The 16,121-nt window shown below is 49.3% G+C and overlaps 2 protein-coding genes across 3 annotated transcripts; both read left to right on the forward strand.

Moving 5' to 3' along the window:
* Positions 1 to 62: 62 nt before the first annotated feature.
* MPST (mercaptopyruvate sulfurtransferase) lies at positions 63 to 3,218 on the forward strand. Of its 2 annotated transcripts, none has more exons than XM_065656225.1 (3): positions 63 to 150; positions 673 to 1,309; positions 1,916 to 3,218. In XM_065656225.1, the coding sequence occupies exons 2-3, from the start codon at positions 718 to 720 to the stop codon at positions 2,212 to 2,214; spliced, it is 891 nt and encodes a 296-aa protein (XP_065512297.1). In that variant the 5' UTR covers positions 63 to 150; positions 673 to 717; the 3' UTR covers positions 2,215 to 3,218. The 2 variants fall into 2 exon arrangements, with proteins under 2 accessions (XP_065512297.1, XP_065512305.1); XM_065656233.1 differs by having other exon boundaries at positions 80 to 165.
* A 6,695-nt stretch (positions 3,219 to 9,913) lies between these two features.
* On the forward strand, positions 9,914 to 15,600 carry KCTD17 (potassium channel tetramerization domain containing 17). Its single transcript, XM_065649504.1, has 6 exons — positions 9,914 to 10,126; positions 11,335 to 11,443; positions 13,187 to 13,278; positions 14,227 to 14,322; positions 14,667 to 14,792; positions 15,433 to 15,600. The coding sequence occupies exons 1-6, from the start codon at positions 9,914 to 9,916 to the stop codon at positions 15,598 to 15,600; spliced, it is 804 nt and encodes a 267-aa protein (XP_065505576.1).
* Positions 15,601 to 16,121: the final 521 nt, after the last annotated feature.

A 16,121-nucleotide genomic window follows, 5' to 3' on the forward strand; every position in this document is an offset into this window, starting at 1 on the left:
GACGCGGCCCGGCGGGGCGGGGCGGGGCGGGGGCGGGCGGCACCGCCCGGGACCGGCCCGCTGGGAGGGTCCCGGCTCCCGCCCCCCGGCGGCGGCCATGGCTGGCGGGGACTGAGGGCGGGTGCTGCTCGGCTGAGGCCCACCGCGGAGGTACGGAGGGGCGAGGTGGGCTGACCCCGCTCCCTCCCCCGCTGCGGCCCGGAGGCAGCCGCGGCCCCGCCGGGGCTGGGGGTGTCCGGGGAGGGAGGCGGCGGCAACCCAGACTGCGTGGGGGGCGCCAGGGCCCCGTTAGGGCCTCGGCTGGAGATGGGCTCCGCGGTGGGGCAGAGCCCGCACCTTGTCGTGCGGCCGCGACTCATCCCGGGGCGCTCGGTGCCCCCGCCCGGGGTCCCCGGGGCCGCCCCGCTGCCTGTGGCCGCCGTCAGCGCTGGCCGGTGGCCGCGGGAGGTGGCGGCGCCGGGACGGGACTGTGCCATGGCTGTCCCGCTCGGGACGCGGTTTGGGTTGAGCTCTGTGAAACCTTCTGTTCTCCGGGCTGGAGCTGTCAAACCCCTCACGGTAGGCTTAGCCAGCACCTGCATGCAGACACAACTCTCTTGTCCCAAGGCGCATCTTTGTTCAGTCGCTTTCTGTGAGGCTGGTCGCTAATTTGCAGTTTTGTTCCTTTTGCAGTCAGGTAGATTCAGGCGGAGCTCGGGAATCAGGTAATCAGGAGCGATGTCGCAACTCCTCTACCGTGCTCTGGTGTCTGCAAAATGGCTTTCAGAAGCCATCAAGTCCCAGCAGCCCGGCCTGGCCTTGAGAATCGTGGATGCGTCCTGGTATTTGCCGAAGATGAAGCGGGACCCGAAGCGGGAATTTGACGAGCGCCATATCCCTGGTGCAGTTTTCTTTGACATTGACCAATGCAGCGACCGTACTTCACCTTACGATCACATGCTGCCCAAGGCTGTTGACTTTGCTGAGTACGTGGGGAAGCTCGGTGTGGGGAATGATTCCCATGTTGTGGTGTATGACGGCAGTGACCAAGGTCTCTTCTCAGCGCCCCGGGTATGGTGGATGTTCCGGGCCTTTGGACATGAAGCCGTATCCCTTCTGGATGGTGGCCTGAAGAACTGGCAGCGAGAGGGGAATCCGCTGAGCTCTGGGAAGAGCCAGGTAGCTCCCGCTGAGTTCCACGCCTCCTTGGACAAGTCCCTGGTGAAAACATACGAGGATGTCTTAGATAACTTGGATTCCCACCGCTTCCAGCTCGTGGATGCGCGCGCTGCAGGACGCTTCCAGGGAGTAGAGCCAGAGCCCCGAGATGGTAATGTGCCTTGTAAGACATTGGTGTAATAAAAAGGGGCTTCATTTAAGTTGCCCATCAGTTTGATGCCTGTAGAGGTAATGAAGGGAAATACAGTTGTCCTTTATGGGATGAGACTTGAGACAGTGTATCCACCAGTCCTCCTCTCCTTTGCCTGGCAAGTGCTGCTCTTTGAAAATTCAGGAGTGGGAAACTGTGTATTTTTTTTACTCATGAGGGGCTGGGGTGGAGAACATAGCTTTCATACACCCCAAAGATATTCGTTACTCTCTTCGGGTACCCTTCCCTTCAGAAGGGCCTGTGCAGGTGCTTCAGTCAGTGCCTTGTCAGAGTGGGTTGCTCTGATGTGGGGGAGATGTGGAGGCAACTGAGAGGAGGAAGAGAACTTGACAGGATTGTGTCCATGTGGTAACCTGAAGGTTAGAGCCATTGTTCCCAAGTGATCAGTAATCTAGCAAAGCAAAGTTTAACAAAAATGCGTGTGTTTGTTTTAACAACATATACTATATAATAAATATTCCTCCCAGTGAAGCAGAGAACGGGTTTTGCAGTGGATTTGTCCTAGACTGTAGAGGTTAATTCCTATCTGTATTGCTTTTCCTCCAGGAATTGAGCCTGGCCATGTCCCTGGGTCGACGAACATCCCCTTCACTGATTTCCTCACAGAGTCTGGCTTAGAGAAGACCCCTGAGCAGATCCGCAGTCTGTTCCGGGAGAAGAAGGTGGACCTCTTAAAGCCAGTGGTAGCCACGTGTGGCTCTGGGGTCACTGCCTGCCACGTGGCTCTGGGAGCATTCCTCTGTGGCAAACCAGATGTTGCTGTGTACGATGGGGCCTGGGTGGAATGGTACATGCGGGCGCAGCCTGAAAATATTATTTCTGAGGGAAAGGGGAAGACAGTGTAATAAGTTGCTTCGTCTCCCACCTGTGCAGATAATTTGCCTTGAAATAGGATTTGGACAAAATGGGTTTAGCATTCCTGGTTAAGTGTCGTGAGGTGAAGGTGTTGGATGACAACTATGGGCATGTGGTACTTCGACACTTTCTCCTTACTCCTGCTGCTGCTTAGGAGCATAAAGATGACCTGGGCAGGCACCTCTAGATGATCCTGCATGAGCAGGTGGAGTGAACAGCATCATAGAATCATAGAATCATTTTGGTTGGAAGAGACCCTCAAGATTGAGTCCAACTATAATGTAAATCTAGCACGAAATCATGTCCCTAAGGACCTCGTCTATAGGTCTTTTAAATACCTCCAGGGATGGTGACTCTACCGCTTCTCTGGGCAGCCTGTTCCACTGCTTCACAACCTTTTCCATGAAGAAATGTTTCCTAATGACCAATCTGAACCTTCTCTGGCACAACTTGAGGCAATTTCTTCTTGTCCTTGCTACTTGGGAGAAGAGACCAACACCCTCCGTGCTACAACCTCCTTTCAGATGACTTCCCGAGGTCACTTCCAACCTTAGCCATTCTGTGATTCTGTGACCTTTTTACCGGATCAGATGGAAGGGAGAGAGTGCTGGTGGCAGCATGGGGCAGTAATTGAGTCAAGCCAAGCTCATGACTCAGGACATTCCACCATGTTCACTCACAGGATGGTCAGAGTTGTATAACTGTGCCTCATGATCCAACTCTCTGCCCCTGTCCTAGAGACCATCTGTGCACTTTATGGCCATTTTAAGTGCAAAACTTTGAGGAAAGACATAGCTCTTAAAGGAGAAAATATGGCTTCTTAGGTGGGCACTTAGGTTAGAGACTTGGTTTGGATTTCTTCTTGCACTCAGACTCTAACTGCCATGTGTACTTAACCTGTTTGGTACCCCCATGGTTCAAAATTCCCCTTGGGGAATGGGAAAAAAAAAGATTATGGGATTGAAAAAGGGTAAATAAACATGTGTTTCAAGGACTTTCTGCTGAATGGAACTTATGCGAGTGATTCCTTTTCAGGAACTCTATTTTGTCTTGATGATTCAGATGAGATGTTTCCTTCTCTCCATGAGTAGAACTACTACTCTTACCCTTAACAAGCTCTTTGGCCCAGAGAAAACAATGGCACATCTCTCTCTTTGGCCTTCTCAACATCTTCCTCCTTTCATTCCTTGTCCATTTGTTTTCTTGCCTAAAACTTAGGGGAACTGAGACCTACAGACAAATAGCCACAATTTTTCCCCAAGACCATTGTCTTGTATTTGAGAGTGAAATCCCTCTGGGTATCCCTGACAATGCCTAAGAATTTGTTCTCTCCAGGTTTTTCCCCTCTGGAAAAAAAAAAAAAAAAAAAAAAGCCTGCACCTATTCTGACCCACTGGTAATTTAGAAAGTTAATGAGATGGGTTCTGCTCTTGGTCTTGCAGCAACAGGTACCTGTGGACATCTGAGGATGATGGGGTCGTCCTTTCTAGGGGATGCCATGGGTGCTTATGGTCACAGGTTTGCAGGGTTCCTGTGTAGCCACTGAACATGAGGGCTGTATCTTTTCCTATCAGAGAGTGTTTATTCATTGCATTTTTTTTCTGGCCTCTGTTGGCTGCAGTCCTGGCTTCTTCTGGGCTTGACTTGCATGCACAGAAGCCCCCTTTCTCCTCACCTCCTGCGGAGCTAAAGTTTCACGGTCCAGATGATTTATTCCTCTGCCCTCCCCACGCATGCCTATAGCCTGACCTTTCTTTCCAGCCATTTCCAGTGACTGAAAGCATTCAGTTTCCTTGCTTATAACCAAACAACCTGGCTCTTCAGGGACTTGGGGTTGGCATTTCAGCAAGTGCTGAGCATACATAGTGCGCAGGGATCTGAAATGAGTGACCCCTTAGTATGCAGTGCAAGACGCAGATCTGGATAAAATAATAAACCTTTATATTTGCCAACTTCCCTTTAGTTCTTTGGGCTTAGACTTCCAAAAGGGCTTCCTTTGCAGGTTACAGTGTGCCCTGCAAATTGTTAAGGCTTCCAATTCTGGATCTAATTTATGGTTTAATTAATTTTCTTCTCCTTCCTGCTAGGGAAAGGTTTTCTACTCCCATGGTTTATGAATTTCCCCACCCAAGTGATCACTGTGTTTTTAAAGGCTGGTAGCAACATGTTGCTGTATCCTAAGTGGGTAATTTTGTAGCAACTGTTTCCTGCAGGGGAAAGGGCAGAACTAGGCAGCAGGTCAAGTAGGACGTGATTGCAGCCTGTACCTGAGAGCACTTAAAAAAAAAAAAAAAAAAAAGGCCAAAACTTTTAAAGCTGAATTATGGTGTTGACATGAAAATAAAAGGATAAGCACCGGCTGGGGTGGCTGGCTGGGAACAGCAAGTGATGTTAAACTCTCTGTGGAGGGCTCCCCCAGTCTGAGCAACAGAGGTGCTGCTGCTTTTTAAGACATTTCGAATTAAAGGTACCTGTACAGACAGCATTGTCTAGTGTGGGATCTTATAGCAGGATCTGGCTTGTGATGTCTTTTCAGTTCAGGGTTTCTAGCTTCTCCTACCATCAGCCAGGCTAAGAGCCTTTCCCTTGCTGGGCCATGAAGGCTGAACACCCTGGGTGTGGCTGGGAGGTGAGGCCGATGTTGTCGATATGTGGCCAGGCCCTGATGTACAAACAGACAGGAATGCTGTGCCTGCTCTCTTTCTCCAGGAAAATTTAGTTATTAGAGAAAATTGTCATATTCTTTCAGACTTTGTTAATAATTTCCCGTGGATGCAGGGGGCTGGCTTTTGCTCTTGTCCTTCCAGAACTTTTGGCAATGCAGCTTAAGCACTGTGTTTCTTATTTCCCACTGATCTCAGCATTTTCTGGGGTCAGTGGGAATCTCTCTGCTTCCTCTTGAAACTGAGCTGCTTTTCTCTGTCCTGTGTTTCACGGGCAGGTGTCTGGTGGAGCCCAGCCATCCACCTGAGGTCACCAGCTAAGAAAGATTTTCCTTTCCCCTTGCTCTAGATTTTGACTGTGTGGCTTGAAGACATCCAGCAGGGCCCTTCCCCCTCTCTGGTCTGTGTGCCAAGGTTGGCAGTACGCAACTGCCCTTCTCCCAGCTGGGTTTTGAACCACGAAATCTCAGCGGTTCTTCAGTTTGCCAGCTTTTGGCAGCTCTTTTACCAGATGCTTAGCTTTGCCATGATTTCCCCCACAGAGGAACAATGGAGAACTTCCCATGACAAGATACTTTGTATTTCTGGGCTATGCCCAGTTACATCATATATAAAAAAATCTGTCCAAGAGTCTCTTCTGGTATTCTCCCTCCTTTTCGTTAAGATCTGTTCTCACGCTGCAGGCAAAGCACTGGGAACATTGTGGAGACTGAGACAACGTTTTCAAAGCCTGGAGACTGCAAAAACCTATTTTGAGCCATAACAGATGCTACTGGACATATGGAACAGCTGAGGGGACTTGCACAGCAACTATAAATGTTCTGTAGATCTTTGTGTCCCTGACTCAGTGGGTGTTTTTTCTGTGAGAACTGGAAACTGGGAAGGGGAGAAGTGGATGTGAATGCAAATCACTAATGTTCATGACCCTCCTGTGGAAAATTTACCACAGGGAAAGGAGAATAGCATATCTTTAGTGGGATAGGTCTCATGGTGACCAAAAAGTAGCCTAAAAAACAGCCCTGATGTAGGAAAAGGGTCACATTGACCTGTGGGTAAGTTGAGACTGGAGCTTTTACAGCTCTCTCTATAAATTTGAAAATCCCAGGCCAACATGTAAACTCTTTTTTGGTGTATTTTACTGTCTGCAATACTTCTGTCCTGAAGCAGTTTTGGACTCTGTGAAAAGTCTGGTCAATGGTTCTCCAACAGTAATCCCACAGTCCCTTGTTCCTCACTTGTCATCTTTGTCCTCTGCCTTCCTTTTCCTTCCCTACTGCTGCCTGGCAGTCAGGTTGCACTATTTCACACTTCATTTCCCTGCAAACCCGTTGTTCCCCTGCAAACTTTCCCAAATCCCAAAGCAGCCCTTCTGCCAGCACTGCTGTCTCTTCCCACTAATGACTGCTGCATGAGCAATGGTAATTGCTGTTATCTGCAGGGGCTTTTCTTCCTCCTGGTTTCAGCTCACAACTGGGTGCTATGTGACTGTTTTCTCTCCTCCTTCCAGCACTCCTCCAGCAGAGTGATGCACATACACACACAGACTTTACACACTATTTTGAATGCAGATACATTGCTCACAGACTACATGAAACACAAGGAACTGGAGAAAGATCAGCTCACCTGCACACTATGGGACCTTTCTCTTCCAGCTGCGATATGCCTGGCTCAGCTGGCAGTCAGGCTGGGCTCTGTTGGCTACAAGTGAACCTCCTGGTCCAGTATAGCAACTTTTCCCAGTTCACTGTTGGCTTAATGGCAAATATCGGAGCATTACTTTTCCTCCTCTTCCCACTTCCTATAGAGAAGAGAGAGGAGATGGTTTCATCTCTGGTGCCTCATACCACAACGTGTCAATTAACTAAATGATCACACAGGTTTAATCCCAGATGTGTGTTCCCAGCCTGCCAGCATGGTGACACTGTCTGTGCCCACACACAGTGATCCCTGCTCCCACTGTAGCTCCACAATGCAACAATCCCCTGAGAGCAGCTCCACAATGTCAAGGCTGCATCCTACGCCGTGTACCCAGCTGACTCGTCAGGCTGCAATGTATGTACAGAGCGCTGCAGCGTGCGTAGCTTTCTGCAGGTTTGCACTGCAGGCCTGCTGCCTGCTCAGCCAAGAAACTCAGTTTCCCCCCTGCTCTGTTTTCCTCAGCTCTTGCCATCACCTCTCTACCCCGTGGCTGTCCAGATTTTCCTGCCCCTAGTCTATCTGCGCAATTGTTCCCATGTTTATCTGGGTGCTCAGTGAGGCTGTATAGTATTATACAATCACATTGCCCTGTGTAAGCCCTTGCTTGCTGCTGTCTCTGTTTCTGTGCATGTGTTTTATATATAGTTATCATCAAAGCAGGAGGAACAGCCATTGGATTATTTAAATTTATTTCTCCTCTGTTCTATTGCCTAATTTTAATGGACCTTAACAAGGACATGCTGGTGCATCTCAGAACTATGGCTGGTGATGGTGTGCAAATCAAGCCTATATTTAGCCCACAACACCGACTCATCGACTGCATTTCAGTTGGCAACTCATCCGGGACTGACTTCTTCCTGAAGAGCACTTCAATCTACTGTGGGGAGTGCCCTGGCCTGGGAGTTTCCAGTAAAGTTTCTGCTAAATATTGCAGAAAAGAAGGCCCTGGGGATGGGGTTGGTGAACCTTGACCTCTTTACTCACTTGTAGTATACCTCTTTAGATTTACTAGCTAACCCGGTCCTGGAGTGAGCAAGCCTTGAAGTGCTGGCCACAGATGGAGGGTGATGTTGATGGAAGAAGGTGTGCTCTAAATACAGACCATCCCTGTAGGCAGCCTTGGCATGAGAAAGGCTGAGGAAGAAGGCGTTGAAAACAAGATTGGGCCTAAAAAGGAGCAAGAGGCTGATGGGCTGTGAGAGGAGGAAAGTGAGGCAGGGTGAACCCTTGGTGCAAGAGGGAAGAAAACAAAGGCAGGGCAGATTTACGGGAGGAGGAGATAAGGGGTTATACACTGCCACATCCAACCGCTATGTTGGTATCAAACAGCCACAGTCCTTGCCCTAATTCTCTGCTGGAGCTGCGTCCAGCACAGACAGGGTCCTGCACTCCTTGCACACCAGAGTGCAGGGCAGAGCTCTCAGATTTGCTATGGTTTGACTCAGAGACAGAAGTAGGAGGACAACAGTTCCAACCCAGAGCTATGTTGCACTGTGTGATGCTTCAGCTCAGGTCAGTGTTAGTCTGAGCATCTTTGATGCATATACTGCTCGGTGGAGACTCATCCAAGGGCTAGACACTAATTTGGGCCAAAGTCTGCTCCATACAGGTAGGCAAAAATAATTTTTCATCCTCTCCCTATTATTGGTCACTCTAGTGCTGGCTGGCTCCTGACATAAATTCAAAGAGATGCAGTTATTTGAATTTACGACCTGCAGCAGCTGATTTTTTTCTGTGTTTAAATTAGCTGGAGGTCAGCGATCTTGAAAATTTTACTGTGCTACCCTCTCTTCCCCTCCTTCCTTTTGCACTCCTCCACAGAAGGAGCAAAGTATACAGTTTCACTGTCTTTGTGGAGGAATTCCTTGGTGATTTGGGGAAAGGGTGGTGCTGCCTTTATGTCCTGTAATGAGAAAAGGGAGTGATTTGTAGGTAAAAGAAAAGAGAAGGATGAAAATAAAAGGAATAAAAGGGTAAAACATTATCCACCCTTTTCCTCCAATAAACCACCACCTCAAGACACAAAGGTCTAAGTGCAAGAACAATACACGGTGTCTCTGCAGTGCTGCACTGCCCTGGCAAGGAAGACCCAGGAAGCTGCTTAGGAAGGAAGGCTTTGGGCAATGTTCAGGTGAAACATCAGCCTTTCCTTTCCATTCCTAATATGCATAAGCTGCTAGCAAGCATGGCTCTGCTTAGATGGGAGTGGGAAAAACAGAGCTGCTGGAGAGAGCTCGTTCAGGTTGTGCCCATGCCAAGGAGCATGTTTGAACAGAGTCCCATGGGGCAGGAGTCGCTGAGCTCCAGGCTCAGCCTGGCAGAGACAGGGTGAGATTTGTACAGCAGGATTGGCACATCGGCCTTGGCGGGTGAGATGTGCCTAGGGCAGAGGTAAAACTCCATACAGAGCTAAATTAAAATCTGAGCTCTCTGTTGCCCAGACACAAACAGGGATGGCAGGATGCAGGAGGTCTCTGCCGTGGTTTGTGCCAGTAGGGCAGCACTGGGCGGGAGAGTTTGCTGAGTCAGCGACTCTTCTTCTCTGGAAAAGGAATTATTCCTGCCCCCTGCCAGCACTTCACGCAGATCCAGGATGCAGCTCCCAGAAGTGTCCCTACATATGTTAGCAAGAAGGCAATGGTCTGTACATTTTGCAGCAGGAACAGGGTGGCAACTGAGGCAGCACTGAGCTGCGAGCCTGGCATGATGGACATTCTGAAGGGAAAGCCGTGAAATGTAGTGCTGACGGGTTAATCTGCTGACTGCCGGGGAGCAGGTTGCTCTCCCTGACTCCGAGGAAGCTTGCAGGCAGGACCCAGGACTGGAAGCAGGCAAACCACAAGCCGCAGGGCTGGGGTGATGTACTACAGCACAGCCCTTTTCATTACAGCATCCTCATTGCAGGAACAGCGGACCGGGAAAACTACAGTTCCCAGCACCCTTTTATGCATATGCCTGCAAACTACAGTTCCCAGAACGTTTTAATGAGCCAAAGAGGATATCTGCGGAAATCAATGCCGACGATTTTTGCATAACACCCGGCACGTCCAAAGTTCTGGCCAATCCTTGGTTAGTGGAAATGGGAAAAGAGGAAAACTCAGGGAGCATCAGCGTTGTGGAGCTGTGGTTTTTCCCACTCTTAATAGCTGTGGCGATATACCCCAGCACTGAGTATCCTTCCTCCCCTCCGGACCCACTTGGCGGTTCCAGGGAGGACCCTCCTCCTCGGGAAACGCGGCTACTGCAGAGGGAGAGGCAGATAAACTACAGATCCCGGCATCCCCCGGCAGGTAGCACCTGCGGCAGTCCCTGCACGACGAAGCGGGGGATGAGGATGAGGATGGAAGGCGGGGAGGAGATGCAGGGCGCCGTGGGGCTGCGCTCCACCTGGGACACCCCACCACCCGCTGGAACCCCGGCCAAGTGGGTGAGGCTCAATGTGGGGGGCACCATCTTCCTCACCACCAGGCAGACCCTTTGCCGGGAGCAGAAATCTTTCCTGTGTCGCTTGTGCCAGGGTGAGGAGCTGCAGTCGGACCGGGTAAGGCGGCTGGGTTGCCTCCCGCACCATGCCCTGCCGAGCAGAGGGAGGGCTGGAGGGATGCAGGGATGGAGCTAAACCCCAGCAGCTGCAGGAGTAACTGAGCAAAAAATGCCTCCTCTTTCTCCTTCCTCTCCCAAGAAGGATTTTCTCTTGCCAGATCCCACCTTGCTGTGTTGTAACTTGTCACCTGTCTTGAGAAGCTGAGGAAAAGAGAGGCCATGTCCTTCCCACCCCTGCTTTTCTGCCTCTCTAACACCCCACATCCCCTGGATCCCAGCTGCATCTACCTGACTCAGCCTTGTCCCCTAGAAGGGGACTCTGCTCCCTCACATCAGGCCTGTATGCACAGTTGCAGAAGGAGACTGAGGCCTATTTTTTGGCTTTCTGTGCTGTGTTAGTCCATGCTGAGATAGGCATGCTGAGCATAACAATACAGGAGTTAAAATCCAGGCTGGGTGGACTTGGATAGAGGCTCTCCGTTGTCCATTCCAGGAGAAAATTGCAGAGTTTGGTGCCATTTGCCATGGGGGTGAAGCCTGTATAAAGTCAGAGTTCAACCAAAACTTAAAAATCTGTGGTTCTTTCCTCAAAACCCTGTGGTGCTTTGAAAAAAGGCCTACTCTTCACCTCACGTGTGAGTGCAGGTCAAGGTATCCCCCTCCCTGGCTGTGCTCTTGCACACTGGGTGGCTCTTATTCTGCGTAACTGCTTGTGCATACACGTGCTTGGGATCCTTATGCTTTGGTTCATCATCTTCCTTTGGATCATCTCACAAAGGAGTGGCAGTGGCATCTTTTTCCACTGGAGAACTTTGCTATGTGCACTGTCTAAGTCAAGGGTGTCAAACTCATTTTCACCGGGGGCCAGGTGAGCCTCAGGGTTGCCTTCAAAGGGCCGAACATAATTTTAGGACTATACAAATGTAGGAGTAGTTACATTTATATAGTCCTAAAATTACATTTGGCCCTTTGAAGGCAACCACTAGTCTGATGTGGCCCCCGGTGAAAATTAGTCTGACACCCCTGGTCTAAGTGATGGTACCATAGAGACACTGAACCATGGCCAGGGCCCATAGTTTCCAAGGAATCTTAGAAACAGTGGTCATTTTTGCTTGGCTTTGTATTTTCTTGTAGTTTGGAGCATTTGAGGGTTGGTTACAAGTTTCCCATGGGATTTTTCTCTTCATAGTCTATCTCTGTTGCTAGGATGAGACTGGTGCATACCTAATAGACCGGGACCCCACTTATTTCGGACCCATCCTGAATTTCCTCCGTCATGGGAAGCTGGTTCTGGATAAAGATATGGCTGAAGAGGGTAAGTCTTGGAGCTCGGAAACTTCCCATGTAACATCACTTCTGGAGCCAGAACACAGTAAGATTTGTTGTTGACCCTGTTGTCTTTCTTTGTCCTTTCTGGAGGGTGGTGTGGGGATTTGAGAAGGCTATCCCTGCAGGTCTTGGAATGGATACTGAGGGGGTTCAGAATATGTGGAAGAGGCATTCTACAGGTGTGGTGGCTTAATAACTGTTAGTTCAGCAGAGATGTCACCGAGACAGAAGCAGGCAAGATCTTTCAGTCTCAATGCACTGTGTTATTCCTTGTTCCTGATCTACTTTTGACCAGGCTTTGTGACTGAGTTTTGTGTTAGTGACTGGGTGTTTCTAATTAGGAATGAAAACCCAGAAGACCAAACAAGACCAAGCTTATCTCTTCTACTGACTGTAATAAAGACCATCATTAATCAGTGATACACAATGCTTGCTACTTGTGCTCTGATGGGCTGTGGACTGCAGCAATTCCAATGGAACAAGCCAGAAAAACCAGTCCTTCATTTGAGGTTGACAGGAGGTCCAAAAAGATAACTCAGTAACATCATCACGGTGTTACCAGCCAGCAATCCCCAATGTTTTGTTATTTTTTGGATGCTAGAGTCTAACAAGCAGCCAATTCCAAAGACAGGCTGTGCTGTCTGGCCCTTGCCAAGCACAGTTTCTGCATGTTCATTAGTTTTCTTGCCCCTCTTACATATTTTTATCTAATGGAAGAAAGTTTTCTTCAGAACTGACTTACGAGTTATAATTCCAAAAATATATCTAAGCAATGGTACAGGATTGTAATAAACACAACTCTGAAGTGTTTCCTACTTGCCATTGCTGGTAATTCTGAGATGGGATTCGCCCATAGGTTTTAACATCAAATCTGAGGCATAAACAGGAGTCTCATTCACAGTTTAAAGCTGCCTTTCGTTCCTGCCCAAAGGCTCAGGCTGGCATGAAGCTAACCCATTAGGCAACTCACAGCTGCGTGAGGGACTCTGAGGGAGTCTGAGTGTGTCAGATAGAGAAGGATCAATGCCCACTCCTGCAGTGTCTGTGTACTGCCCTGGGGACGCGTGAGTGTTTTGGCTCTGAGCCTCCTTCCCCTGACTGACCCTCTGGGAACCCACCTCCCTTTCCCTGAAGGCCTGTTAGCAAACAAGTGAGTCTCAGGAGAGGTGATGGATGCAGACACTAGAGAGGAAAAAGGCTGAATGCTTCTCTCTTTACCTACTTCAAGATGAAGCACTGGGGAGCGAGTGAAAGATTGTCTGAAGTCATACGAGGCTGCAAGATGGGTGTAACTCCAACTGGCCCAAGAGGAAAACTGGGATATTCTAGGGTCTTTTGGTGACAAGGTCAGAACAATTTGTGGCCAAGAAGGTGGCCTGAACAAGGTGATAACTACTGGTCATTCAGAGAGGCTGGAGCCTACATTTATTCTCATTGGCCAGTAATTTGGGAAATGTATTATCACTCCTTGGCACAAGCCTCCACTGGCTGTGCCTGTTTCTGTAGGCAGCATAAGGAAATTGGAGTGAGCATTAGAAATGCAGTGCAGAGAGCCAGGTTTCAATTTTCTGCAGTAAGAATTTCAGGCAACAGAAACCTGTTAAACAGTGAGGCTAGGGCGTCATTTCTGCCTCTGGACCTTGGGAAGCTCAGAGCTGAACTTTTGCAAGCCAAAACCCAAAGACAGGCTGTTAACTTTCTGTCTTTGTGGTCCTTCTGTCTTTCTTAGGGGTCCTAGAAGAAGCTGAGTTCTATAACATTGGTCCTTTAATCCGGATAATCAAAGATCGACTGGAGGAAAAGGACTACCCAGTAACTCAGGTATGGAGAGAAATGGCAAGGAAAGATAGAGAGGGGCTGGTGAAGGAGGGGATGTAGAAAGGGAGAGGTGGGTCTAGAGGGGAAACAGAGTTGGGAGAAGCAGCAAGGAATGGAAAGAAGTAACTAATAAGAGTTTATATGCTAATCTCTGCATAGAAAAATCTTGCTAGGGACAGGCTACCAGCATTTCAGTTACAATAAACAAGTGACAGGCTTGTTTTGAAGCCTCAAAAGTAGTGCTGGATGTAGCCCCTGAAACCAAATAATCTCCTCTAGCAAGAAGCAGCAGCCAGCTTGTTGCTGTGGGGTATGGAAGGATGTTTGTGAGGAGAACGGAGGTGTCACGGGGAGGAGGGCTCTGGTGTGGGGAGTCCTAGAAGTGTAATCACAGTGGAGAGCATGGGGCGACCTGTAGAGAAACCTAGAGGGAACAGGTGAAGGGATGTCTGTGAAAGAGTTAAATGCAGAAAATGAGGCATGAGGAAACAATTCTGTGGCACAATCACACTTTGTCCTGGCCAATAAACTTTAAAAATCTGTCTTCTGGGAATGTTGACTGACATCTCACTCTTCATCAGGTCTGCCTTCAGGTTGTAAGCCTCCAGCAACAGTCATTTTGTGCTTGCAAAACCCCATCAGCATTTGTGGCATTTGCATAAACGACTTTGTAATGACAAACGCAAACTCCCCTTTGAAAGAGCCCAGTATCTTCTGGGGACAATGCAGGAAGCTCTCAGCTCAGTCCCTCCTCTCCAGAAGAGATACCATTGTTCTTGCTCCCCATGACAACACAGTAGAAAGTTGGGTTGTGGTTTGCATTCCCATTTAACCTGGGACATGGGGAAGAGGACATGTCTGTCAAGGAGGGGTACTGCCAATTCCTTCTGCAGGGTGCAACAGCCTTTAGCATTTGATTGTTGTCAACATGATCTGTAATTTTGCTGCCAGGTGCCTCCTAAGCATGTCTACCGTGTGCTACAGTGCCAGGAAGAGGAGCTCACTCAGATGGTTTCCACTATGTCAGATGGATGGCGCTTTGAGCAGGTATGGAGAAGGTAGAGGAGGCTGAGCAGGAGCTGTCTTTTGGAGGAAAAATCACGGGTACCATACAGTCCCCAGGCAAGGCATCTTCCCTTTCTGAGAATATTAGGTCAGTCATTGATGGTGCTGTCACACAGGCTCTATCTTGCCTCTTCTCTATAAGTTTAGAGGATGCTGTGTGAAGTTAAGCTCTTTTGCACCCTGGCTGACTCCTCTCCTCGTTCTCTGTGCTGCCTCCTCAGCTTAGTTATGAGGCCTTTCTATTGGAGGTAGGGATTGGACTCCATGTTGCATGGTGGGCTTTTTTTCTTACATTTGCTTGCGATTCTTGTTCTCATCTTCTCTAGCTTGTGAACATTGGTTCATCCTATAACTATGGGAATGAGGATCAGACAGAGTTCCTGTGCGTGGTCTCCAAAGAGCTGTACAATTCACCCAACAGCCTAAGCTCTGAGCCCAGCCACAAAGCCAAGGTGAGACCAACTTTGCTATGGCCCTGCTCCCATTGCCTATGAAACCCTTCACTCTTGTTTAGTCCCTTTTTCTTTCCTCTCTCCACTGTGACTGTGGGGCACCTCAGTGGCTTGTCCTGGTGTTCAGCAGTGTGGCATTACACCCATGGCCCAAAAGGAGGACCGCATGTGTTGAGAGTGGTGATGTCTAGCTGTGTGTGGCAAATCGCTTTAGTGAGTGACCCTGGCACTTCTCATGCTACTCTAACATCCCCTTCATGCCTCCTCATGACCACGCTGTGTGTCACTCTGCTGTTGGGGTGTGATTTCCCTGAAGATTTGGCAATGTTCTCTTTCCTTTTGCCGAGTCCCAGTCTAAGGGGCAGGAGATCACTTGCTCCCCTTTTGAGGTAAGGACAGAAACGTGTGACAGTGCATGACATCCTGTAGGCACCTAGGGTACAGCAAGGAGCACTAGCGACTGATGGCAGTTGTTGGACAGTGGGAGCACAGCACTTGTGAGTGGGTTAGACAGAACTGACCTAATGCTCCAGAGGAAGACAAGCCTCTTTGCTCCCTGACCCAGAGCTATCTTGGCCATGGGGAAAGGTCTCTTTTTATTCCAGTGTCATGACCATTGCTTTATTCCCTTGTGTGTCAGAAGGAACTGCCATGGCTCATCTTGCAAGTATCTCCACTCTTTCTTCCCTTTGTCCTGCATGCTGGGCCACAGAGCACAGAGGAGGACCTGGAGGAGGAAGAGCAGGAGGTGGAGGAGGCGGCAGAGGCAGAAGCAGAAGCAGAGGAGAAAGGTGCAGCAAATCCTTGAGGAAAATGATAAAAATAACCCCCTGAGCATAGACCCATCCACCTTTCTGGTGAGAACTCACAGCTAGCAGAAGGGAAGGACTAGGGCAGGACTGGGGTGTGGGGGCAGTCATCTCCAGGAGCAGGAGTCTCTCTGGAGATAAAGCTCACAGGAGAGAACTGTTACCATGGCTGCTGCTTTGTATTTTAAACTGTTTGATTTATTTATGGTTATATTTTTATTTGCACACTGTCCATCTATTCGGGATTCCACTATAATCTTTCTTCCTCCAGACTCTCCCTCCTGCTCTCCTCTGTGTCCATCCCAGCATTGTCACCTGCCTCCCACCCTGCCCCACTCCCCAGCCTCCAGCATCCTTCCCTTTGTGCTCTTTGCCCCCCAGAGCTCAGTGCGCTCCCTGCCTGGGGCCCTGTCTCTCTCTGCTCCTCACTTTTCCTCCTCTGCAGGTATGTTACCTGTCTGCACTCCCAGCTGCTGCCAGCCTGAGCTCTGCATGAGTGACTCACTCCCCTCTTGTGGGT

The sequence above is a fragment of the Caloenas nicobarica genome, chromosome 1 (assembly GCF_036013445.1).
Source record: "Caloenas nicobarica isolate bCalNic1 chromosome 1, bCalNic1.hap1, whole genome shotgun sequence".
Classification (NCBI taxonomy): domain Eukaryota; kingdom Metazoa; phylum Chordata; class Aves; order Columbiformes; family Columbidae; genus Caloenas; species Caloenas nicobarica.

Excerpts from the sequence above, each read along its gene's own strand:
- KCTD17 (XM_065649504.1), top strand. The coding sequence starts at position 9,914 with ATGAGGATGAGGATGGAAGGCGGGGAGGAGATGCAGGGCGCCGTGGGG. Across the intron at positions 11,444-13,186 it reads TAAAGATATGGCTGAAGAGG|GGGTCCTAGAAGAAGCTGAG; the intron begins GTAAGTCTTGGA and ends TGTCTTTCTTAG. Across the intron at positions 14,793-15,432 it reads AGCCCAGCCACAAAGCCAAG|AAGGAACTGCCATGGCTCAT; the intron begins GTGAGACCAACT and ends CTTGTGTGTCAG.
- MPST (XM_065656225.1), top strand. The coding sequence starts at position 718 with ATGTCGCAACTCCTCTACCGTGCTCTGGTGTCTGCAAAATGGCTTTCA. Across the intron at positions 1,310-1,915 it reads AGAGCCAGAGCCCCGAGATG|GAATTGAGCCTGGCCATGTC; the intron begins GTAATGTGCCTT and ends CTTTTCCTCCAG.